This window comes from Neopsephotus bourkii, unplaced genomic scaffold, assembly GCF_033783945.1.
Source record: "Neopsephotus bourkii isolate Nb327-2 ecotype Australia unplaced genomic scaffold, CSIRO-AGI_Nbou_v1 NB_1067, whole genome shotgun sequence".
NCBI lineage: Eukaryota > Metazoa > Chordata > Aves > Psittaciformes > Psittacidae > Neopsephotus > Neopsephotus bourkii.
This window is the reverse complement of record NW_026901555.1, coordinates 2577104-2603281: the sequence shown is the minus strand read 5'-3', so window position 1 is coordinate 2603281 and position 26178 is coordinate 2577104. Positions and strand designations below refer to the sequence as shown.

Here is a 26178-nt window from a genome sequence, read left to right as displayed (position 1 = left end):
TTACACAGAAGCAGAGCCCCAGGGAAGTATATTTTATATAAGAAATCAATTTAATTTTGCAGCACAAGTCCCCTCCCCACTCTTCCCAAAAAAATCTGCTCATAATTATGTATTTCCAGTGGGACACTGTGGCTATGAGCAGTGCTGGGCAAAAGGTGTGACAATATTTTATATACATAGTCCATAATGCATTATAATCCGTAACTGGAGAGGCGCAGATGGATTCCCCACCTCACAGGTAATCCTGCACCTTCTACCTGGTGAAGTGATTGGAAGCATTGGAGGTTTCTGTGCTTCTTCCATGGAGGGCTGGAACCCTTTTGATGATGTGGAAGCTGTGCTGATAATTTCCTTGAGTCTCGTGTGCTATTTGAGATCTCCTGAATGTACCACAGCCCATGATATGCATCACTTGATATACCACAGCCCTGCATCCCTCCTGGCAGCCCCTGCTGCTGCCTTGCTCAGTTAACACCTTTTCTCCTTCCCTGATAAACACAGGACTTGGTTTTGGTTTTATTTTCTTGGAAATGTCTCAGGCAGTGCTATAATGGGATTTTCCTGGCATCCTGGTATTTGCCATTGTGATAATGCCAGCACTCTAAGGGACTTTCCAAGCATTTGCCCAATATAGGTGACCCTAGGACCTGGGTTGCTTGGTCAGAGAGGAACAGTTATTTTCTACTGCTATCAAGGCTATTAGTAGTAAAAGGAATCATTTGTGGACTTGAGCTGGTTTCTAATCTCATTTAATGGGCTGCAATGGAGTCCACGAGTGGGAAGTAAATAGGAAGGCAGGGTTGAACCTCCTCTCCTTCCAGTGCTCACAATGGGAGGAAATCATCACTGGGTATGTTTGTACACCTATTACTACTCCATCAAACAGGAAATAATTTAAAATATGAGAGGTTGCAGGGAACTCCTTCCTCTCTGATACCGCAGAAAATAGATGAAAGGTGGGTTTGAAAAGAAAAATAAGCTTCGTTTAACCTAATAGTACAAAGTGAATGAGAAAGCTTTAACCTATTGATTCTGGGCTTGGCATAAAGTGTTGCAATGATCCTTTTCAGTGCTCTGAGGCTGTGTATTGAATTAAAGAAGCATTCAGCATACTGGCACTGAGTCTCTGAACTGCTTTTCTTTCAAATGCATATTTTCTTTGGCTATTATACAAGATGTACGCATTGTTTCCTTGCTAGCAAACTGACAGAGCAAAATGCTTTCCAACATGGAAATTATTTGCCATGTTATGAATGAAATTACTCTACTGTGTTCAGGAATGGATTTCGTAAAAAGGGCATTTTTTCCTATTCTCATTGTTCTTTGCAGTTTCAAGGCACTGTATCCAGCATTAACCTAAAGGGAAAGATGGTGCAGGTTGTGAACCTCAGTTCAGCCCCTGCCCTGCAGAAGCAGAAGCTCCACTGCTGTGGCTGTCCAGAAACAAAACTATCACAAGCCCCACATTTTTTCCCTCTTTGCTCCTGATATAAAGCTGCTTTCCAGAGAGTGTGTGTTCAGTTGGAAGCACCTTGAGCAAGCAAGCAATTAGGAAGGAGCAGCCCATAGCATCCACTATTGCCAGACATCCTGCTCCTGAAAGCTATGAAAAAGCATCTACCATCAGCAAAATCAATCTTTTATTTTCCCTTTTCCTTCCTGAAATGTAATGGCTCCTAAATCACTTTATTTTAAAGTTTCAAGGGGAAAAAAAAGTGTCCTCCTAAGTGAAGACTTGGACCATCACAATTTTGACTAAATTTTTATGGCCGAGCTATGAAGTGCTGGGTAATGGAAATGCTGACAAACCTTTAGCCACAGTGGTCCCAGCTGGCCCCTCTGATAATAAATCACATGAAATGAGGAGTAATCAGGAATTTCTGATTCACCAGGGCTGTGTGCAGCACAGTGGTAAAACCAAGCTGGATTCTCAGCACTGCTGCGTGCGGCTTTTCCCCCAGCTTCTATTTTGACCCAGTGGCTGGAATGTTTTAGATTACTGTTGGGTGTTGGTTAAGACTTCATATTGTGAATATTTCAACACGTATTGAATCTTTAATGCACCGCGGCTCAGCTTAGCTCAGGAAACTTGAATATTATCCTGTAGTGATGATACAGCTTTCACAGAAACATTGTTATGTGGTGTACCAGCAAAATAACAAGCTTAAATTTGTCATAGCACTGGCTGCACGCTTCCGATCAATTTAGCTTTGTACAAATGCAAAAATGTTCCCTTGGGAATGTGCGAAATGTCAGACTTTTCCAGTGCCTATGGAACATTACAAAGGGATCAGAAGTGACCGAAGCGACATGCACGTGGATGTTTTGCTGCAGTCTATCAAAATGTACCCAAAGTAAAATACTTTTGGCCAAACAACTAAAAATGCTTTAATGCCCGCAGAGAAACTGGAAAAAAAATGGGGATCATCCAATTTTGCAGCAGTGAATTTACAGGTTACCAAGGTAGAGTCCAGCACATCCCGGCACTGGTGCTCAGCCATGAGCATCTCAGCTGCACAGTGTATGCTAATGAGTTTCATTATTTAATAATAAACACCAATGTTTAATTAGTGCAACCATTGCTATGCATAAAATACTTTAATTACACTAAAGGCTGGTAAAAATAAGCCAGTTTGGGGTGAAGCTGAGTGGGAGGCTCAGCTCTCATCTGTGCACTGAAACGTGGCCATCAGCAGAGACAAAGACAGGGTTTTGCCATCAGTGTCTTCACTCACAGGTTAATTATACACAGAAATCACTTTGGTTTGGGTTTAAATGGGGGGGGGAGTGTTCTCAATCTCATCTTGGTTGTGTTCACAAAAGGTTGTCCCTGCTGTTGGGTGATGAAGGGGATGGGTGATGGGTGGTGGGTGATGAAGGTGATTTGGTGACGTCCTCCGAGGCATCAGAAAGCCCCTCTCTGCATGACCATGGGCCCTCTTTGATGGTGTACAGAAAAGAATTTGGAGGAAATGAAGGAAGATTTTTAGTCCAACAATTTCCAGCTATTGGGAAAGTTGGGCCTTCCTCTAGATTAAACCCCTCAGGCAATTAACAAAGGTGCATGCAGAAAAAGCAGTAGTTGAAGTTGCAGTCACAGCCACTGTTTTAAAACATGCTGGGTGCAGACAGTCCATGGGTCCTGCCACAGATGCTGACTGAAGCCATCCCTGGCACCATCTGTTCAGTGTGGTGGGTCTGCACAGTGATGGTGCAGGCTGAATTCACAAGCCACAACTTCAACCCCATTGTAGTCTTGCACCTTGCATGCCAGAGCATGCAGCCGCCCTGAAACCATCCATGTTGCCCCCAGTTCCTTCATCTTTCCCAGCACCTTTCCTCCTCCTAAATGTATCTTCAGACCTGCCCCCATTTTTGGCCAGGTTTTCTTCCCCATCTGCAGGGCAGGACATGAGGCAGGATGAGGCATGCCTCCAGCCTGCATCTCTAGCATCCCTTACCCAAACAGTCACTCCCTTCAGCTCAGGAGGTGTGTAAGTGAGAGATCTGTACCTTTCTGGAGTGACCCATCTGCCATGGTGTTCCAGGAGGAGCACGTGCGAAGCCACACATAAATAGTGCCTTGTGTCACCACCGGTGGAGACATTAGTCCTTGGTACCCACACAGCAGATGGGCTGGAGGAGTCTCATCAGCATCCTTGGTGCTGCCAGGCAGCTAAGTGGTTGCATGTGTTGTCACTACACAGGAGTGTAATTGTGGGACGCTGCATGGTGCTGGCTGAACAGGCGATGAAGCGGTTGAGCTGGCATGAAATTACAGCTCACCGTTTATTCCTGGCTGGATAAACTGAGGAAGGATGTGAGCCCCGGGATGGAGCCTGCCAGAAACTGTCACTTGGGTTTTCCTTCACTACGAAGCTTGTGCTTGTACATTCACCCACCCCAAAACTGGCTGTCCCCAAACCCAGAAGGATGCACAGGAGTGCAAATTATCTTCCAGCTTTGCCAATGTTTGATTTTCTCTGGAGCTTTTTTATGAAGAAAAAGTATTTTATCAGTTAATAAAACCTTTCATGGCCCATTTGATTCATTACTTTGCTTTTATCAAGGCAGCATTTTGAAATGTTGAGAACTTTTATTTTAGCCTTTTCTAAATGAGAAGTTGCCACTTAAAGAAAAAAAACCACCACCCCCAAACCCAACCCCAAATACCTTTAGCAATAACATGTAAAAAAATACATTATGATGAAAACACCTGAAAGAAACGGAATTTTTTTAACTTTCTGGTATGTGTCACGGACTTTTCAAGACCTTAAAAACTAGCACCTGCCTGACTCCCTTATGATGCTGATGTCTAGAAATGGGGGATATGGTGAGAAATGTCTGTGATAGCCATGTGTCCCAGGTACTGACAGCTGTGTGCTGGACATGGAGCTAGCACAGAGGTCCATGCATTTGTATAACACCTCCCATGTACCCAGGAACCCACAGCTTTGTTGCTGGGTGCAAAGGTCACACCAGTTCTTCTGGTTCCTGCCTGGATGGAGACTGGGGAGGGAAGGACACAGATTGCTCATCACTGTTGCATACCTATTAACTGTGGAAAGCTTCTGGCATCCAGGCTGCACGTCCTGGCACAAAGATGTGCTGGGCTGGGTGACTTCATGGAAGTCACCACAAGTGGCTATGCTGGGAGTGGAGCAGTGGCAGCATCCACATCCTGCTCCTCCAGCCCAGCAGGGGAGGAATGACTGCTAAAACCAGGCCAGCACCGCAGAAATGGGTATCTGCACATCCCAACTGGTCACTCTTGCCTCGTCTGCCCTCTGCTCCACTGCAGGACCAGACCTGCAGAGCAGAGGAGAGCTCAAAATATGAGGCTGTGCCTGTGCCCATTTCACCTCTGAGGAAGCAGCACATGTAGCTTGAATTTCTTCAAAGCCTCCCCAGCTTTCATTCTGCTGCCCAAGGCCATTGATAAAGAGGCAAAAATGGCACTGGAAGAAAATCTTTCCTTTCCATACTGCCTATGTTGTCAGTTGCCACATAAGCCACAAAAAAAAAAAAAAAACCCATTAAAATAAATTGTAAATGTCTGGTCTTATAACAAATTCCTATTTTGCAAGTTTGAAAACTTCAGTTTCTTGTGGAATGTATTTTCTTCCTGGAACTTTGTGCTTCAGCTTTTATTCATCAGAACTGTTTTAGTCCTAATTTAACATTATTCTGTTGCTGCTTTATGGATGAGAAACACATTGCTCTCTCCCCTGCTTGCATCTGCCACGAAAACAAAAAGAACATATTCTGCACCTGTCCCTGCTTCACAACCAGCTGAAATGAAATTCGATTCAATGGCCGCTAAACAAAGTGCAAGCAATGACTCAGTATGGAAATAAGACTTATTTCTTTTTAACTCTATTATGCGGCAGCACAAGAGAGCAGGCATGCTTTCTTGTACTGCGGTATATATATATATATATATATATGGTGTGCCTATTTCACAATCTTCTCCCAATGCTTTCTCAACAACTCTGAGACAAAAGGAAAAAATACTGTCTTTCTCTCCTGCTCATGATACTGATGCACATCTGCTCTGTCTGTTATTTACATCTTTTAAACTTTAACTAGGCATGGTTAAAATACAAGAAAATGGAACAAAAATAGAGGAAATGTCTCAAGTGCCCAGGATCCAGCCAACTTGCACTTGAATATTCACTAAACTTCTAATAGCAACTTGTTTAATAGGCCCTTTGATTAAATAAACCTTGGTTTAAAAGAGGGGCGACTTCCACAGAAGCTGTGGATTCTCCATCCCTGAAGGTTGTTAAGACTTGGCTGAGCAAAGCCCTATCCGACAGGGGCTGCCTCTGGCAATAGCTGGGTGCTCAGTAGGATGCTGGACTGGATGAGCCCCACAGGTCCCTTCCAATCAACACTGCTGTGATTTTGACTTCCTGCTGCTGCTGTTATAAACAAGGTTGAATCAAAACCAGTGTTAAGTGTGCAGGTTATAAATACCATGGTCTTCATACGCTGCTGATGGTTATTATCTACCAAATTCCATCTGCATTGCAGATGTGGCATGCTGAAGTGGCCCAGCCACTTAACTATAATTGCAGGTTGGAGCTTTAGGCTTTAGAAAGCCAAGGTTAATTTACTTATGATGACTAGATGATGGTGTTGCCTATCATTATCCATGTTGTAAGAATATTCCAGTGGTCCATTCAAAAGTGGGAGCGTGGTGAGATGGGCACCTTCCAGACACACAGAATAAGCTTCTGGTTTTACAGGAAAAAACAACCCTGAAACTACTCCTTGCCTTCAAAACCAGACAGATGAAGTGTGTAGAAAGCTCAAAAGTATGCGAACAGATCGGAGCGAGGACTGGTGAAAGGTACTTTGGTGCTTTTACATCTTCATTTGTCCCTGATACAGAGTTTTCAATGGAAAACAACCCTCCTTTAGAAAAAAATGTGAGGCAGAGAGAGACATTACTGGAAAAGAAACTGGTTAAGAGCAAAGATAAAGCAGGGCACAAGGAGGGAAGGCAGCAAGAAGCAGAGAGCATCTACACAGGAGGGTGTTTGTGGTGTTGGGGTTTATGGTGTGGGTGGGAAGCCAGCAGAACAGAGTGGGTCCCAGTACACCTGAGGAAACCCAATTGCCAAGGGTGGGTGAAGGCTGAGTGCAGAGGACCATACAGCTGCCTAAGGCCTGATGCAAGAGTAGCAGAGATGCTCAGGAGTCCTCCCTACTCTGATTTTACATGATTTGAGGAAGGAACTGCTTGGAGGTCACATTGCCTCACATCTGCTCACCAGGTTTTGACTAGAAGAGCAAGTATAGGGCTCTGCTGCTCTGGTCCTCCTCCAGGAAAGACCTCCAGTGATGGGGAGGTGAACCACTGTCCTGAATTTTCACTTCTGACTAACTTCAACCATACCTTAGGCCACATTTACATCTTCATTTTGCTTTAACCATTCATACCTTCCTCCGACATTAGTCTTATGGTAGAGCTTTCTCAGATTCTGTCTGGGAATTACACCCATGGACTATGCATAGATCTACTGGGAGGCACATCTATATGTACCACATGCCCACTACCTGTGAAATGAAGATGGGTGCAACACACTGAAATAGTTCATCTGGAAGCGTTTCAACTCTGAGGATGCTGGGGCAAGAACTATGGAAAGTTTAAAAAACCATGGAAACTTCCATAGGAAACCTACTAATATCTGCTGTCCATCTGCATCAACCTAGTTTCCTCCTTCATTCAGTTTTATATATTCGCTGCCTTTCAATAGAAGTTTAGTTTCGAGACTAATCTGTTCCCTCTCTTAAACAAAATCCATTTTGTTATCGTGAATAAACCAAATACATTCCCAAACACAGTAAACACAGCAAGTGATTTATTTATTTATTTTTGACTGCATAATATAGCTGTTTAAAAAGTGCTAATTGCTTCTTTTGGAAAAAGTGCCTGAATGTTCCCATTCCAGCACAGAACAAGCAGCCTATATACAGTGCCATCAAGGTTGTTTATCTTCCCTGCTCCTCTATTCTTGATATTCTCCACTTGAGTTATTCTGAAGCATAGCAGGCTCCATGTAAAATGGGTAAATGATTTGAAACGTAGCCCTTTCAGAACTGAGCTGAGTGTAAAACAGGAAGCAAACCAGTCTTTTTACTGCAGTTACATCATCCTCATGTGGAAAGCCTTGGAAAGCCATGGAAAGCCTCCCGACTTGCTGGTCTAGCTAACAGGTCGTCTTCATTTCTCTTCCTATTTTCAAAACTTCAGAATTAAATGCAGAAATACCCACCTTCTGAAGAATATAGCTTGGTGGCAAAAAGGCAGTGAAGGGCTGAGGACCTGGCTTTGCTGAGGTCTACATTGTGCCATCTAAATGCACACAAGAGGAGAAAGAAGGTTGCTTTTGGAAACCACTCTTCCAGTTTTCCAACTTCATGTTTGATTCACATCTCATAAACTCTTAACTGCCTGTCAAAAATTACACTCAAGTAAAAAGTGTTCTTTGTGGCCCAGGGAATGATGTACTTCAATAACCATGCTTGCTGACATTGACTGCTCCTTTTTTGCTGCTTTCTGGCCACAATTTCATCCAAAAGTCACCAAGAGAAGCTCACGAGCAGTCAGCCAGTGCCTCCAAAGCTCTCTAAGGGTGTCAGGTTTATTGCTGTGCTAATATTTTGGAGACAGGATCCTCTACTGAGGAATATAAGGGTAATGACAGCACTCACTTGCCCTAATTTTGTGAGGAATAAGAAATCCTGGGACTTCCCTGCAGGACAGAGAGGTCACCTCCTTTTCCCATAAAATGCAAATGGCACAGTGTACCTCTCGGAGACAGACTCCTCCAACCCAGACCTCACACCTGAGCTGATAAAATACCCTCTCATTACAGACAGCTTTGTGTCACTACAAATGGGAGGTAAAATTCACTATAAAGTGTATTTGTTACCATAAAGTTCAGCTTAACCCATTAGCTGCTTTGAAGGGAAAAAAATATTCAGAAGTCGAAGTGAGGACATGGAAATGGCCCTGGACCAAGGAAGGGTCTTCACCATTTTCCAGCCCAAATTCATAAGCACACTGCGTGAAGCAGTCGTTGGAGCAAACTAAGGAGGCACAACAGCAAACTGTCCCAGATGTGCATGCTTGAGGATGTGGCCACCTCAGCATGGCCTGCTTGCTGGTCCTGACCAGACTAGAGGAGGTCAATAACCAAGGGTGAGTTCCTTCTGTGTGCTGGGACAAGTGATAAAGGTCAACTCTGGCAGCTACGTCCGCTGTCACCATAGCTCTGCTTTCAGGGCAACAGCTTGTGTTTCAGTGGGATGCACACACAGCTTGCAGGCACATCTGCAGACTGTCTGAAAACACACACGTTGGACTCGACTCTGCCTGTGCCCTACCCACACACTGCAGTCAGTGCAGTGATACACAGGACAGTCTGTTGTGCCCAGAGGAGGAAGCAGGGACTGTACCCACTCGAGGGAGGACACGCTGCCTCCATCACCAGCCACGTTACTGATGTGTTCCTCCCTGCAAACAGGCATGCAGGTATGAGTCAGGATGAATCAGCTGCTGGCAGCAGGGGACAGCTTGCTCTGATTACGACCATGCTGGCATCTGGCTGAAGGGCAGGCAGGCTGAGGAGCAGGTTTCACTGGAGGCACTGCTCCCACGTCACAGCTTTCTGTCACAGCAAGAATACTTGGGCAATGCCACAGAGATAAGCAAAACCCATGCACACCCCTTACTGCATGCTTGATCCATACTAGGGGTGTCAGAGTTTCAAAATTCATGTTAGCACCTGTAAGCTACCCCTTCCCTCTTCAGCAAGGCACCAAACCAACTCGAGCCTTTAACCTGCAAGAAAATCTGCAGTTATTCTGAAGTTATAATTAAAACGACAACAAAGATATGGACAGAGACAGAAAGAAGCCTGAGGTCTCAAGATCCAGAGAGCTCTCATAACAGATGCATTTTGACAATGAATGCTAATGTGCACATCTGTAAAAGCAAAAATAAAAGACTCACATCATAAAAAACCCTGTGGCATCCTGGTCATATTTGAATGTGCAAGGGATGAAAGAATTCCACAAAAATGTCAATCAAATTGATTCTGTTATAGTGGGTTCTCTGCTTTGAAAAAATGTTCCATAGGTGCCCTCGTCACTTCAGTGTGGTTTTTAGTATCAAGATTCAGTAATTCCTCTGTGCAGTGAGATGACCTGAGACTCAGGATGAAAACCGTGGTGAGATGTCAGACTGATGCTGCTGATACCTCTCTCAATGCCATGGCAAGTCTAACAGCTCCCACCCGCTGCCTGCATGGGAGACAGCCGCCGACGGAAAGGCAATGTGCCCAAAAAGATTCATACATCAAGGTATAAAGAAAGCTTGCAGTTGCTCCAGGCATATTCTCTTTTATACGCTACAGAGCTGTAAATAGATGTTGGTAGCAAGAACGAATCATTGAAATGGGGTGTAAATTGGAATTAGGGAGCAAGACTCTTCCTTGTGGCCAAGGACGGTGAGCCACATGCCTCAAACACCTTCTGCTGCAGTGCTGCTTCATCCTGGTGCCTGCATCACCCATCACCTCATCATGGCTTGACATACTGTGGTTCACACACAGGTACAGCAAATGTTGTGTATTTGTACCATTGCTCAGATGGGATTTACAGTCAATGTATTTAGGGGATTATTCTTCATTTTAAATATCAATTGTTACAGTTTTGAAGCCACACACATAGTGAAGAAGCCAGTGGAGCTACGCTGTTTCATGTTATGTTAGGATCTGAAAAATATTACTGGAAAACTTATGTGTTCCTGTGTCTATTTCTTAGGAAATGCATGTATTTAAAGCAGCATAGCTAAATAAAGTCACAATGACAGAAAAAAGATGTCCCGATACCAGGTACTGTTCTGCCCAGTGGATGAGGTGACTCATGGCTTCGCCTGGCTCTATTTTAAGGCACCAGAATATCCAGCCTCTGCCTGAGCTGGGGAATGGTTTGCCATGATGCAGATCATTTGTACCTGTCAGCTCCAGCCACTTTCCTGTTTACTCTCACTAATAAAACTCCGACGTCAGGAGCGAGTTGTTCTGGTACTTGCATTTCAACATAGGCGCTCACTGGGACCTCCTTATTCAGGTTTTCGTCTGTTCTGTGTCTGCTGTACCTTGTCAGCCTCCTCCCTTCAATAAAATCTGCCTTTAAAGCTGCTGGTGATCCTTTACAGTGAAAAACACTGCAGCACTTGATGTTCTCTTTCAGCTTCTGCCACCCTTATTTCCCACACACGTGCTTCTGCGAACCTGTTTTCCCATAAGCTAATGACAGCTTATTCTGATTTACAAAATAGTATAGAAGAATACAAGTTAAATGGATGGAGATCTTTAAGGATGAGCTGCAAGCCATTCCTGTATATTCAAAAACCAAGCTCAGACAGCAAGCAGCTCTGATCCTTTAACTAAACCCAAAAAGCAGCTGATGTGATGGAGCTGCCCAGTGAGCATTTTGAGTTTGAGAGGCAGAAGGAGCTGCACTGGGCACCAAACCCCCTTCTCCTCACACTGCTCCAGCACGCAGCAAATTGTGAATAAATAGGAATTCTTTTCAACACTGTTTTGCAATGTGTTACAATAGCAAATCACTGAGGGTTCAGCCAGGAGCCGTGGTATTTATCCTGCTTTGTCTGCACATGATTTATACCCATCAAAGACAAGAAGCGGGCTGTGCACAAATAATGATGAGCAAATCCAAGGAAGGTTTCAAGGAGAAATAAACTGGGAGTGAAGCGCTGAATCTGAATCCTGTGCACAGCAGGCAAGGAACCCAGGCAGAAATGGGGAGATGCCTTAGGGTAACTTCCAGAAAGCTCAAAGGCAGCAGGTGCCTGGTCCCATAGGAGGGAGAAGAACCACATCCCATTGCCTGGGAATGTCACCCATGCAGGAAATGCCATGGGCTGAGGACATTTCAGGGATACTGGGGATGCAGCTTCACTAAAGAGATGATGCTTGCTCTTACTTTGCTCCAATAAGTGACATCTGCATGGTAGGAGGGGACACAAAGGCTCCAGGTTACCTGCCCAAATGCTTGTGCAATGAATCGTCAAATGCCAGGGAATGGGAACACTATTTTCTAAAGGAAATTCAGAGTCCATTCTTTTCCCTCTCACTGTTAATCCAACTTGAAAAATTCTGTATTCAGAGGGAGTGAAAGGCTTCATTTAAGACTTCCATCATTAATGGAAATTCTGTAGTGGTTGGCTATGCAGACTGCGTATGGATTGACAGTTCCACTAAAATCAACCCTGCTTTATGAGAACCAGACACTGATCCAAATTACAAAATCCAGAGGGGCTGCCAAATGAAAATCTACATGTGAAGTTAGGATTGTCCCAGAGCTTTAATTTAGGGACCATCTGAAACCTCATTTAATACTGCTCACCCCATGGGCAGCAAATGTGACTCTGCACTGTGTTCTGAAGAGAAGCCACGGCATTGCCATGGCATGTACGTCACACCATGGGCACTCTCCTGTCCCCATGCCTGACTCACTCCTGAGCTTCCGGGTACTTCAGTGATGCAGATTGCTGGCAACGACATCAAACTGTCCTCTGGATCTGCCTGAACCTTTACAAATAGCAGTTAAGAACCAAATCATCCCTAGAGAAGCTATTATCTACTCATCTCATCATCTGATGCTGATGTGAGATTCTGGCAGTCCACAACACACATCCGTTGCTTCCATTCAGAAGTGGCGTGATGGAAAGTTATGACTATAATAAATCGTCACAAATCCCTTTTTTTTTTCTCTCTCCCATCATGAGTACTCTGCCCTCCCGACCAAGCAGAGACAGTAAATCAGCCCCACTGAAGAACTCCTTGTGTTTCTGCTTGGAAAAACACAAAGGGATTTGTGCAGACAAGGCTTCAAGCTCTGGTAATCCAGAATTTCCAGTCTGAGCTCCCCATCACACTGTTAGCATGATGGTTTCATCCACCCTGGGCAGCTCAGGGCTGCGCTGGTGCAAGCATCTGTTCCTCCTAGGTTTCTGCATGTCCCCCCTACTGCACTGCCCCACCAAAATTCTAGGGTTTATTTATTCCCCTGATTTTAAAAAGAAGCAGAAGTATTCAAGCAGGCTGTGAACACGTCTGTTTTTGCCTTACATTATTGCCCAGCTGAGCAATCTTCTTGTTAACACCTTAGACTAAGAACCTCAAAATACAGAATGTTAAACATACACATTCCTATGAGAAGCATGGATTGGGTCACTTCAACGGAAGTCATTGCCCTCAGTATTAAATAAAAATCTGGTCACAGTCATCCTACTTGCAGTTAATGCAAGATTTTAGAGTTTCACCTTACCTTAAGCTGAAAGTAAGACTTGCTGTAAATTCAAGGCTTGTTTTTACTGCTTAAAATTAATTGGCAGCACAACCATTGCAAGGCAGTGTAGGAAACCAGGCAAAAATTGTGTGCTCATTAGTGATCATTTGGAAAGATTTTAGTTCATCATTTACATCAGTTGACTTGTGGAGATACTTTTTCCCCAGGAATCGTAAAAAATGGATGCTCTTGACACAGTGACACTTAAGAAAATGGTAAAAAAGATGTGCTTTACATGCCAAGATCAACACACAAAACTAAAGGAAATTTTCAACATGGAAGAAAACAAGAATAAAGAAAAATGCCCCTATTCTTATTTTGTAATGAGTAATAAATAGATTTATTGGGGAGCTCAGGAAGCATCTAGCACCTCCCTTTGGGAGCAAACACATCTGAGCTGCAGGGATTGGTGTGTTGGCAAGTCCAGGGTGGGTAGGGACCATGGAAAACCTCCTGGACCTGGCTGGAGGCAGGCTCAGCCTTTGGGTCCTCCATCCTCATGTGGGGACATTTCCCACAGCCTGGGCTTGCATAGCAAGTCAAAGCTCCCCTGGTTTCAGGGTTTAATCGCACAGGAAGGACCCGTGAGGATTCTGCTCTCCACGTGTCCATTTGTTCCTGGCCAGGTGCCTGAATTCAGCACTCACAAGATGATTATTCCGTGACTCCTCTCACAGCAGCTCATTGTCATCTTTCTCATGCAAAGCTGCTCAGGCTCTGCTGGCGCAATTTTACTGAATGAATGGGAAGAGGTTCATTGTTAATAAAAGAAAGGGGGAAAAAGCTGCAAAGGCACTGAATACAAAGAAAATCACCAAAAAGTACAATTGCTTTGGTCTCACCTGGAAGAGGCAGTGTGTTGCTGTCAATCTACCCCCATCACTACGATCACCACTAACTCTGTGTGCCATCCCTGAAGACCCACTAGAAGGCAGTGTTGAAGAAAGCTTCATAGAAACTTCTCATTCAGAAAACTGCAGGTCCACAAACCTAAGGAGTGGATTTTCGAAGATAAAGAGACACATAAAAACATAAACTGCTTCATCCTAAATTATTTCTAGTAGATTTTTAATAAGTTGACTGCAGGAAGAGGCAAGGAATCAAACATTATCCCTGCAAGGGAAATCCAATGGCAATATCTGTACTCTGGAAAACACAACTTATTTCATTCCTGTTAGAGAAATGCCATTAAAAAAGATCTAAAATTGAGGTGCAGCCTGCTCCATGCTGCCCATGCAGACCAGGCTGCTGGGACAGCAAAGACATCCAGTTGAATTCAGCACTAAATGACACTGACATGAGCCCAATTTGCCCACAAAACCCAAGGATGGAGTTTCCAGCCTGCTGCTGGAAAGACAAGAAGTGGCTCTCCCAAATTTTTTGGCAGTGATTCCTACTCCTGCAGAAAGGCTTATGAGCCAAATCTCCACGTTTTTCAGAGACAGGCAGCTCTGATGAGCTCTATGAATAGAGTTGTTGATTCACTGGAAAACACAGGAAAAACTGGGGAAAAACAAATCAAGACAATTTAAACTGCTGGCACATTTTTGTATCGGTGAATGAGATGTAAAATGTGTTTTGAAGCGATGCAATAACTTGGTAGCCCACACAGACGAATGAATTTCTGCTTTGACGTTAAGTGCGCTTGAGTAAAAATACCAAGTGTGATTTGGTACAAAAAGCCTTTTTGAACAAAAAAAAAATGGCTTTTTGGAAAATTTCTGGAAGTGGAAATATTGGCTGGTGGTTTTCAATGGGAAAATGAAAATATGATTCAATGAATCTCTCATCTCATATTAAAACATATAAATATTTTGAATTAAGAGTTTATCTTGCTTTTGTGTGTTATTTGAGAGCAACTGGACTGCAATAAAAGGGAATTACAGTCCTAAACACTCATGCAACTTCCCCCCCATTTTTTCCAATAAACATGTATTTCCAGAGGTTTGGCCAAAGAGATGCTGCAAATTGAACAGAACTCAGGGAACTTAGCTCCCATTCAGGAGACTTTTAAAAAGATGCATTTACAAGAAATTCTGTTTGGGAGTTTTTTGTTGTGACATGAAAAATCATCAGTGTTGAAAGGATAAAAGTTCGATGTTTGAACCAGTACGCACAAGTCCTCCCTGGGTCTCTGGGCAGGAACAACAGACTGTTGGGCTGTTGTAACCTACGTCGCCTTAAAAAAAGAGCTCTAGAGAGTGATTAAATTGTTCTGGAATTATTTTCTTGTCTAAATGTCAGGAAAAGATTTTTTATTCATTAAAAAAAAAGATTATTTTCGGTGACATTTCTTCAACTGAAAGACTTTGCATTTGAAAAGCAGTGTGTGCTGCCAGCACGGTTATAAAGGCTCTGTACCTCTAAGCCAGCTTCTAACACATTTTACTGAAGAGTTCCTCTTTTCATGAACCCCATTCTGAGCATGTCATTACAGAACAGATCCAAGGGGTTTGGGTAGCCCGATTGTAGCTTGACATGTTTGGCTTTTGCTTTATTTTCCCCTTAAATGTGAACTTTCTACATTTATGATCATTTGGGAAATAATTAAAACAGCCCTCTCATGGGTATTCTTTGAATGGTTAACGCAGGTCCTCCACCTTGGCTTCATCATCTCCAGGAATATTCATACAGCAAATGTGCTCCAAATGAAGGGCCAACCTCTACTGAGAAGAGAAAGGAAACTTCCCCATCCTGTCAAATGTTCATGCCCACATTACAGTATTATTAATTACTTTGCTATTGAGTAATCACTCTCCATATGAGGCCAATATTTAATGAAAGGCAACCAAGCATCAGAAAATAAAACCAACAAGCCGTGATTATTAAACTCAGAGAGTCTTGTAAACTGCTGAAGCCATCAGTGGAAAGAGCTGCAAAGTTTCTCATCTTTTTCGCCTTTAACTTCTCACTGGTCCTTGTAGCACAAATCAAGGCTATTTTCCTGTAAATTCTAAACACAAGGAGGAGCATGCTGCCAGCAGAAAAGCTGCACCCCACCAGCAAAGGAGCCTGTGCCCGAGGACCATCACTCCAGTACCAGGCTCTAGAGGACATTGTGCTCCATGAAAACCCCTGGGAATCAGCCTGGGCTGGAAGCACTGACGATAGCAGAGAGCTTTTTCCTGTGCTGTATGGATAAACATTTACCGAGCGGCTCAACTGGTTCTGCAGGGCTGCTGGAGCTGGATGCTGCCTGGTGGCCCCAGCTAGGGCTCTCCCGAGGCCGGCACTGTCTCTGCAGAGAGGCTTTAGCATAGAGTGTTGGTTAAACACGTTATGCTGCGTTCAGATTTGCCACCTCCCCTACCTCGCCGAGTGTTTTTTTCCCCTTCTCTGTATGTCCTGTGAGTCTGTAAGTAGCCGTCAGTGCTTCCCAGGAGGCTGCTTTGGAATCTGAACCTTAAATGTGGGGTTTAATATACAATATAGAGGGTGCTTCCCTGTCTCTGACCACATGAGATGGGGCAGGGCAAGCGGACCTGCTGGAGAGGCTGGCTGGGAGCAGGAGTCACCATAGCACCTCTGGCAGTGCTGAACAACACTCACCCTTTGCTTGCTGCCTTTATTTGATTTCCATTTTGGGAAACTTCCTTTAGGGTTGTTGGACAAACAGGAGAGGAACCAAGAAAAGGCCACTTCTCTTTCAAGGTTTGGTGACAAAATCATTATTCCCATCTTCATTACATCATACATCATTTGGGATGCAGAGCCCACATTTGCATCCCGCGTATGTTTTCATTTTCAGGTCATCTTTAATTACATGATTCGTGCAGGTTTTAGCCACAAACACAACCTCTGGCCTCCTCCAATGCTGTCCTGGATTTCCATTGTGGTTAATTCACAATGGAAAAAAAAACATTTATTCTCTCAGAAACAAAGTCGTGTTTCTGTTTCTTAAATGAAAATTAAATAAAAAGATAACTTCCATTCATCAAGTTTTGAATGACGAACTAATATTCATTTAACCCTCACAAAGAAAAGGACAAAGGAAGCAGCAGGAGCAGAGACCACTCAGCCCGGCCCCTCGGGCATCACCGCTCTACAGGGATGAACATTCCTGATGCTGGGAGTCTTCCAGGTCAAGAGAAGATATCCATAAAGGGAAAAAGAGGTGCATTCATCAGCCTGTAAATGAAGCTGTGAAAGATTCATAAGAATTTAACCCAATAGACATAACCAGAAGTCATTTGATTTCCACTCTTCCTTAACTTTGGGCTACCAGCTGCAAGGAATAACTCACCCATCCACACACCAGAGGTTATTGAGAAATGGTTTTATTAAGGCCTAGCTAGAAGAAGAAAATAAACCTAAGGGTGGCCGAGACAAGTGGGACCTGACCCCAGGAACTGCCACACTGCTCTGTGGGGAGCCATCGGGTCCCCTCGCATGTAACAACAAACATGACAAAACTTCAACAGGCTTCCCCCTCTTGAAATATTCATAAAAAGAAGCATTAAATTTTATAAGTTATTTTTCATAGTATTAAAAATGTTTTTCTCTGTTGGGCACTGCAGTGCTCTGGGCGCCTGCAGTCCAAGTGCGGCATCCACACCATTAACCAAGGTGTGCGTGTCCCCTGTGCCGTAGTCCAAAGATGTGCCTGGTCCCCATGCTACTGTGCAAGGTGCGTGCGGTCCCTGCGCCACCACTGAAGATGCGCTTCGTCCCCATGCTGCCATGCAATGTGTGCACAGCCCTCGCACCGTCACACCAGGTTTGCGTGGTCCCCATGATGCCGTGCAAGGTGTGCATGGCTCCTGCACCGCCGTGCGAGAAGCACAGGAGAGCAGCAGCCTCTCATGACACCGCTTCTGGCACGGATGCAGGGGAAGATCAGCAAGAGGTACTGTGAAGCCACCCCGCCGCAGCACGGGCTCACCGGAGGGTCCCGCTGAGACAGGGCAGGCAGGCACAGCAGGTGCAGATGCTGAGCGCAGTCGTCAGCAGGGCCGAGAGCCGTGATGGCCGCTGGTACTTGAAGGCTTTCTTCACCTCGCCGCTGTTCTGGGTGACGTAGTCGAGGGTGCGCAGGACGTGGTGCTCCACGCTGTCAGCGGCCCCGTGCTGCTCGGCCAGCAGCCCCTCCAGCCGCAGGAAGAGCCCGTGCAGCTCCGCCATCTGCGCTTCCAGGTCAAGGAGCTGCCGCTGGCGCGCCTGGGCCATGGCGAGGTGCTGCTTGGCCTTGACTGCCTCCAGGTCCCGGCCCACGATGCGGGGCACCTCGGGGCTCTTGGCCAGGTGGTCCAAGTCCTCGGTGCCCAGGTCAATGCCCGCCAGCTCCGCCTGCCTCTCGAGCTGCTCCTTCAGCCTTTGCCGGTAGCGGCTCTCCCGGGCGTAGTGGCGGGCGAGGATGGCGCGGTACCGCCGCAGCAGCAGCCACTGCTGGGTCTGGCGGATGCGGGGCCCTGCTTGCCCCGTCCCATCCCCTGGTGCTGCTGGCAGAGCGCCCAGCTGGGGTTGCAGGGCCATGGCCTCGCAGGTGAAGGCAGCTCTGGAAGTGCCGAGCCCCCTCTTCTTGCGGGCGATGCTCTCCCCGGAGGTGCAGCACAGCACCGTCTGCTGCGTCCTGTTGATGCTCTCCGAGAGCTGCTCCAGCCGCTCCAGTGCCCGCCAGAGCTCGGCTGCCTCCCGCAGCGCCTGGCTAACGGGGCTGGCATTGTCCCCAGCGAACACCGGGTTGTCGAAGCACAGAGCATCCTCATGCAGGTTGCCCTCGGCTGCGGCTCGCTGCTGCAGCTCCGCCAGCCGGTCCCTCATGGTCTGCACCGGCCACCGGCACCATCAGTGGGACAGTGGCACATCAGCCCTGCGAGGGGAGGTGCGAGGCTGGAGCTCCCTGTGTCAGCCGGAGCTTTAGAACCGTCCCTCCTGGCACCAGAGCAAATACTGATGGAGGAGGGCAGGCCGTACTGCGTCAGCCGCCCCGCCGGACCCACCGCACCGCACCGGCCGCAGGGAGGGGAAAGGGGCTCTGCTGAGAGGCAGAGCAGGAGGAAGGCGGCCTGGGGCGGGAGGGCTGCCAGCACCGTCAGCACCTGCGTCACCTCATGTCACGGGACAGGCGCTCCTGGCGCAGTGTCTGATCCAAGACAAAGGGCTTTTGTTCACCAGCAAACCAACCCCAACCTCTGGGCTCCTGGGGGCAGAGGAGGGGGTCCCCCGGCCTCCCCTCCTGCTGCAGGGCCCTGTGGTGTCGGCATCTCTGCCTGCACCCCCAAACAGGTGTTCAAACAGCCTCGAAGGGGGAAAGGGCACCTCTCAAACACACACCGCAGCACCTAACACCTCATAACGTGTCTCAAGAAGCAGCTCCTCATGAGGACAGGATAGCTGAGGGGAAACCATGCTGTCTCATTGCCTGTTTTGAGAAGCTGGCATGGAGGCAAAGCTCGGCTTCCCCCTCTCACGAGGGTCAGCAAGGCTCCGAGAGCCAGACAGTGCCCTGCAAACACCACCACTGCAGTGCCCAGAACATGGGAAGCAGCTGACAGAGGGATGGAAGAGGGTGTTTGAGGGTTTCCAGGCTGGAAATGAGCACTGGGATAGCACAGCTGCCCTGCACATCAGGCACAGTAGTGGTTTATCCAAACACTGCTGAAACACGTAAGAATCACAGTTTCATTCTAAATCATCTGCAAAAGTTACCGTCGAAAAGAATACTTCTATCAAATACATTTCCAAAGTGATTTGGAAGAATAATTGCTCTCTAGCAAATCAGTATTTTATATCATATACTTTATGACATGTATATATATAACCCAAACATGTGATGGTATAAAGTGCATGATATCACACCTATGATAATATTGACAGGAGTGACAGCAAAGGTTGGTTTAACCAAGTAAAGCAGCTCTGAAGGGAGAGTAATTTCTCTCTAATGCCACTGATGGATGTACTTAGTGTGGGTATTCAGCATCGGTGCAATATAAGTTTGATTTTGTTCTCTGTAACCAAGAAGCCAAAGAAAATAAAACACAGCTTCTGTTCCTGGGGGCTGGAATTTGAGCGCTGTGTGAAAAAGAAGATACCCATTCACGTCTGGGAGGAACTGCCATTCAGACCATTTGAATCAGTGCAGTAAAATGCCAAGGAAGTCAGGAGGTTAACATGGGGAAAAAGCAAAGTAGTGTGTGCAAGAGCGGGACATGGCAGGATAAGCTTGAGGGCAGCCAAACTGTAACTTTGAAGGCTTTAAACCACAGACAGGCTGGTCTTCCTTGGGTACCTCTAACAGTCATTGTTGAGTATGAAATCACTTGTGCCTGATGATGGCTTTAAAGCTTGTGTGCAGTGGGGGTCAGACAGCCCCGAACCCCTCCCTGCTCACACTGGGGCAGCCCTGTCGCACGTGAGGGTCTTCACCTGCCCCTGGCTGAGCCAAGGACCCCCGGTAGCCCCCAGCCTGTGCTGGCCATGCCGCCAAGGCAGCATTACACCATCCATCTCTGTTGGAAAAGCCCTGCTAGAACAATATTATCACTGCTATTTAACAAGAGCAATGATGAAAAAGGAGTAGTTCTTTCTTTGGCATTAAGTACTCAGAAATAGGTGCAAGCTCCTCCTGGAACCAGATCTCAATGCCTGAACCCATCAGTGTCCTGCAGTGTCAGGAGGAATCTCCCCCAGATACCTTCACCTCCTCCTCCTCCTCCTCACCTGCTCTGGTGCTGCTCTGCACAAGTCCTATCGCTCTGCACAGCATTTTTCACATAGTTTCCCAAGAAAGCATCAGCTGTTCCTCTATTTTTGCCCAGGAAAATGGTACTTTGGAGCCAGATCTGACAATGATTTGGGTGACCCACCCCCAGTGAGACCTCGCGCTTGCTTTTAGCAAAGGTGAGGGGCTCTGTCCTGTCCTCCTCGAGATCTGCAGTTTACAGAAGTTTCTGTATCAACTTTATAAAACTTTCCTTTTCAATAAGCATAAAATTATCCAGTTGAATCAAAAAGCATTTTTCTTTTGATGTCAAAACCTTCATTTTAAGTGTTTTTCAGTCTTCTTCATGTCTAAACTACTTATTAAGTAATGCAAAACCAAAGTAAGAGTTTCTCTCTTTTTTTATTATGACAATCCCCACAGCTGGAAAATGAAACATCCTAGATTACATAAGTGACTTCAAAAAAACTCTAGAAAAAAATCTTTACAAATTTACATTTGTACAATACAAAAACTAACAGCTCATTGCATATAAATATTACATTTGGTCTGCCAACAAGTGGCATCAAAATCCCTGAAGTATTCATTTAAAGGGACCTGAGATAGCGGATGTGAAGATATGGGCATAAATATCACCTGGAAAAAAAAAAATCAATATAGAAAGTAGACATCGTTCTAATAGATTTTTGCATGTTTTGGAGTAATATAAATCATCCAGAACGTGACCTGGAGAGTCTAAACCACATGAATTTCATCGCGCCAACATCAATGGGTGTTTGGAAATGAAGTCTGCTATAATGACTCATGGAGGAATGACAAGCCTGTGTTAGTATTTCTACAGAATAGTCATCAGATGTTGATTTCTGAAAATAGCCGAGCAGCCACCACTCTCTGAGGAGGTGTTTTGGGGAAGAGAAATGGAGGATTTGGAGTTTATCTGCCAAGGAGCTAGACAGCCGTGATGCAGGTGGGAACCCCAGCCCCTCCTGCCAACACTCAGGCAGGACCCTGGCTCTGCAGCCACCAGAGCAGCTCCTTTGCCATCCCGCCTGCTTCCAACAGAGCCAGAAATCAGGAGAACTGCAGCGTTTGCCAATTAAATAACCCAACACTGAGAAACTGCTCTTAGCTGTGCACTGGTTTAAATATTTCCCAAGTATTTACACATTTGTCAGTTCCCAAATGTGACTGCAATTATCTGCCAGGAAGTACTAACTCGCAAGGGCAGCACTAAGCTGCTCGGTTTTCCTTGAAATTCTCACACACTTATCAGGTACCCACATCCATGCACATAAATGTATTTAAGCACCATTTTTATAATACTAGAGTTAAGGCTGAGACAGCAATTCCACTGGAAATCTAATTTTTCAGGGATTCATAGCACAGTTGTGTACGTTTGCTGTGGGCTGAACATGACATTAAAAATGTACAAGCTTCCAACAGGTCTTTGCATTTCTAAGACTAAAAAAGACAACTTTTAGACTAAATTTTGCAGGCTGTTACTTACTGTACATAAAGGAGATTTCTTTTTTCAATGTGTAAACCTCTGATATACTAATATCTGAAAATTATCTATCGCACATGCGCAGTAATTTTCTATAATACATACTTGTAAGAACACAATGACAGCTCCCTACAATACTAAGTATAGATTTACCCATGGATTGTTAACTGCTCCTTCGCTCTATCAGGTAAATAATCTGCACTGTATAAAACTCTGCATGATGGTTTAAGAAAAAATAAAACCACGTCAGGAAATGTAAACACACAAATGGATTTTTAAAACACTGAATTCAGGACGCAGACCAACGACTGCAGGACACGCCACGCCAGGGCCGCAGACACCCGCAAACCTCCAGCTATTCAGTCTTCCCTGTCATTCACTGCTCAGTATAAAGGGGAAGTATTAATCAAATTCTTATCCAAAACTAGCCATTTAAACTTATTTTCTCGTGTTACTACTATGTGATTTTGAACAGTTGTCACAAACATTCTGGAGACACTCAGAAGCAGCATTTTCAAGTGCTTGTTGAGGTTCATCTTGCCTTTTGCAGTTAAGAGAGCCTCCAAACGTTGTCAAAAGCAACACACTGTCGTTTGCCTTTCCACATTTCTTAAGTTATTTGGAAACTCTCTTTACGACGCACCCAGAGTCAGCTCTTGTCAGTGCTCTGCGTACTGCACAGTCCTTCTGCTTCTGTGCGGGAGAAGCAGCCGATGTGCATGCTGAAGGAAACATTTAGGGGAAATTAAAATATGCAACAGGATGCAACATTTTAAGCAGCCAAAAATCCTCCACAAATTATTTCTTTGTGATGCTATTTAGCTTATGTGCACAGTAGGATTGACTGCGGTAACGGGGTGGCCTCTGCTTGGTTTATGGGGAAAGGAGTGATGGAAAGACAGAGGAGTGATAAAACTGCCCAGACCCATCGAAGTTCAAATGCCAACATAAAAGTTTCATGGGTTATTTAGAATAGAAATTCCTCATGAGGCTGGAAGCACATGAATTCTACAAGTTAACAATTATTCTTATAGCAAGGGAAAAAAGGAGTCATTCAGGAGACACGGAGCATGCGTGGTAAGGGAGACCAGGTGGAACTAAGTGCTGTTGTACACAGCCATGTGTAAGGAAGCACAAATGGAGTTAGTAGTTCCACTGCCATGCTCCCTGCAATTGCCCATGCCTGAGCAAGGGAAGTCACGTGCTGCCTGTTCTGATCCAGCAGTGTTTCCACACAGGTTACAGATGGCCCCAGAGCAGTCAAGAAGCCAGCCCTCAAACTTCCAATCTTCGTTAAATTCACTCCCAGCAATTTGGGAGTGTTGCTAGTAAGTAAAGTAAGGCAGATCTAAAATATACATAAAGTCTTGAGGAAACAAGATAGAATTAAATCCTACAGTCTAGCCAAAATAAAAATTCCTTAAGATATCCTAAGTTCCTGAAACAGTATCATAAATAGCCTAGAGGAGCAATAAAGGGAAGTGAAAGAAGAGAGGTGGAGCGTGGTAAAGAGGAAAACCAAAAGGCGATAAAGAGAATAAAAAGCAGGCAAAGTTTGGGCTGAACTGAGACAACAGCACATCACTACTGCAAAATACGCTTTGCCATTCATGCCCTGATCCGGGAAGAAACAGGAGCACTCAGGGCCAAAGGATTTGTAGTTAGGAGCAATCTGCAGACAAAGGTGCACACAACAAGATGTTCAGCCCCATTTCCAGAGGATGGAGCGCATGGGCTCACACGCTGCTGATAGTAAAGGCCTGTTTTCCAAGGTGTCTCTGAATGGCTCAAGTGCTCCAGCAACTCGGAAGAGGGATCACACAAGTCTGCACAGCTCTGAAGCACCAATGTGCAAGCACTGACCCTGCAGCAGCAGCAGGGGACACCCTGGCCTGCCCGCATGCCTTGTCTGCCATTGGGAATCTGATAATCAGACCTTCAAACCTTATGCTTAGGCAGAGTCTTAGGGTTTTTTGTTAAAAGTGCAAGGAGAAAGACTATGGTCCTGAGTCTGCAACACGCCGGGCAGACCAGGAGCTTGCCTGCTTAGTGAGGTGCTGGCTGAGCACCCAGGCTCTGGATCAGGGAGTGAGAGGGTACAAGATTTAAACCACTGTACTGCTCCTGCTGCACCAGTTGGGCTGACACTAAGTTTTCTGCAACTACAAGTGGCTCCCGATAGGATTTGGGGTTTGAGAAAAAGTGTCTAAGTTACTACAAAGCTACAACTCCACGGAACGAGGCTACGAGAAATCAATTGCCTAACTCAGAGAAAGAACCCAGATACAAAATCAAGTAAAAATAACATCTCTAAACCCAAGTTATTTCTCTCATGCTTATAAAAGGTTATCATGCACAAAAAAAGCCGCTGTTTTTTTTTACAATAAGCGATAGTTCTGTTGTTCTAGCACACCCTGCTGTCTAACTCTTAATCATGTAACACTTTTGATTAATACTTACGCCACAGCAAAGTGATGCTTCACTGTTATCTTCACAGTACTTCATTACATAGAAAAGATACATTTAAGAACATATTTAATATTATTCTAATTGCTGCTAAAATACACAAACTTATGATTTCTCTGGAATCCACATTTTCTCTCTCCCCAACCCCTACACAAAATAAATAAGTAAGTGGATCTTCGGCCAGTCAGAAATATATGAAAAGCATTTCTTTTGCATTTCAAGATTTTCAGGCTTTAGAACAGAAACCCTAGTGTCTACATGAGCTCAACGGGACTGATCTAGAAGGGGTGTGAATCTGACTATGAACTGATGCATACATGCTATTCCTGGTTACCATACGTAGAAGGACCAATCAGTTGAACAAATAATACATTTCTTATAAATATATATGTGTGTATATATATATACATATATATGAGAGAGATGATAGGACAGGTGTTTATATTTTAAAGCCCAATAAGGAACTAGGAGAGTCTCTGCAATTCCTCACCCTCCCATCAAAACACAACTAAATGAAGTCCAGAAACAGATCACGGCCAATTCAAAACATTTGTTACAAAATTAAAAGTGTGATTTTTTGTACTGTACCATAAACTCATACTAATGTTCTGAGTGATTTAGGATATACTCTCCTCCTTCAGAAAACTAAACCTCTGCATTTTTTCAAGTCATTTTGCATCTAACTAGAATTTTTGGAAAGCGAGATAAAATAGCTAGTGCTTAATATAGAAAGTCAAAAATTAAACTCCTTCTTCATCTTAGAATATACATGGGTCACTCTTTGCTGCCTGAGGTTTTCCAGAATTATTGACCAAGCTGTGCATGGCAGAACTTAAGGATACTGGATGAAAGTTTAAGAAAACCAAAAACTTGGAAAAACTCCACCAAAACTTTCTAATCTCTTTTTGGGTTTCTTCTCTCTATGGAATCTAACTCACTCTCTTAACCAAGTGAGAACTGTCAGACTCATTTAGACAACGGGAGAAAACTGAAGTCCCATATATATTCCAGCCTATGAAGCAAGAGGCCACTCATCCTCAGCTCAGCCCATGCCAAGCACCTTTCCATTCATCAAAGAGCAAGATTACAAACATCGTCACATACTGTACTATTACTACCAAAACAATTTCTGTTTTCAAGTTAGCATTTTAACAAGAGTACAGTGCAACATGAATTTTCTTCTGGAAGCTTTAGACACAAGAGTTCATCTGGAGGAAGTGACCAGGAGCTTCTCCATACTGCCACCAGAGCACCACAGCTCCGTTCAACTCCCTCATCACCTTCGAGGGGCAAATTAAACCACACACAGATTTGCACCAAGCAAGTGGCAGCAGAAACATGTGGGAGGCAGTCAGCCTGTCTAAACAAACAAATCACCATCTGCTAACATCATGCTTCTGAAAACCCAGATAACGACTGTTTTCATTGTGTCAATATAATGAAGATGTAGTTACTCCACAACTTCACAAGCCATTCTAGCCCTCTATGCTCCTTCTTGCCTCTTCTTCAACATGTACTGAATAATAGCATCTATTTTCTTTTAAGTTTCCAGTAGTTGTAAATAGAGGTAGCTGAGCTACTATCAAAAATCACGTTACTCTTTGAAGAGGAGGAACCTTTCAAATGTTGAAGTTACCCCTTAGCTGCACAATCT

The 26178-nt window shown here is 44.8% G+C and overlaps 2 protein-coding genes across 2 annotated transcripts in view; one reads left to right on the top strand and one right to left on the bottom strand.

Moving 5' to 3' along the window:
* The window catches only part of SH3BGRL (SH3 domain binding glutamate rich protein like), a 170870-nt gene that overhangs the window by 13759 nt on the left and 130933 nt on the right, over positions 1 to 26178 (top strand). The gene's annotated exons all lie outside the window — the stretch shown is intronic.
* LOC133216910 (syntaxin-1B-like) lies at positions 17723 to 18837 on the bottom strand. The gene has a single exon (XM_061362010.1). The coding sequence runs from the start codon at positions 18652 to 18654 to the stop codon at positions 17773 to 17775; it is 882 nt and encodes a 293-aa protein (XP_061217994.1). The 5' UTR covers positions 18655 to 18837; the 3' UTR covers positions 17723 to 17772.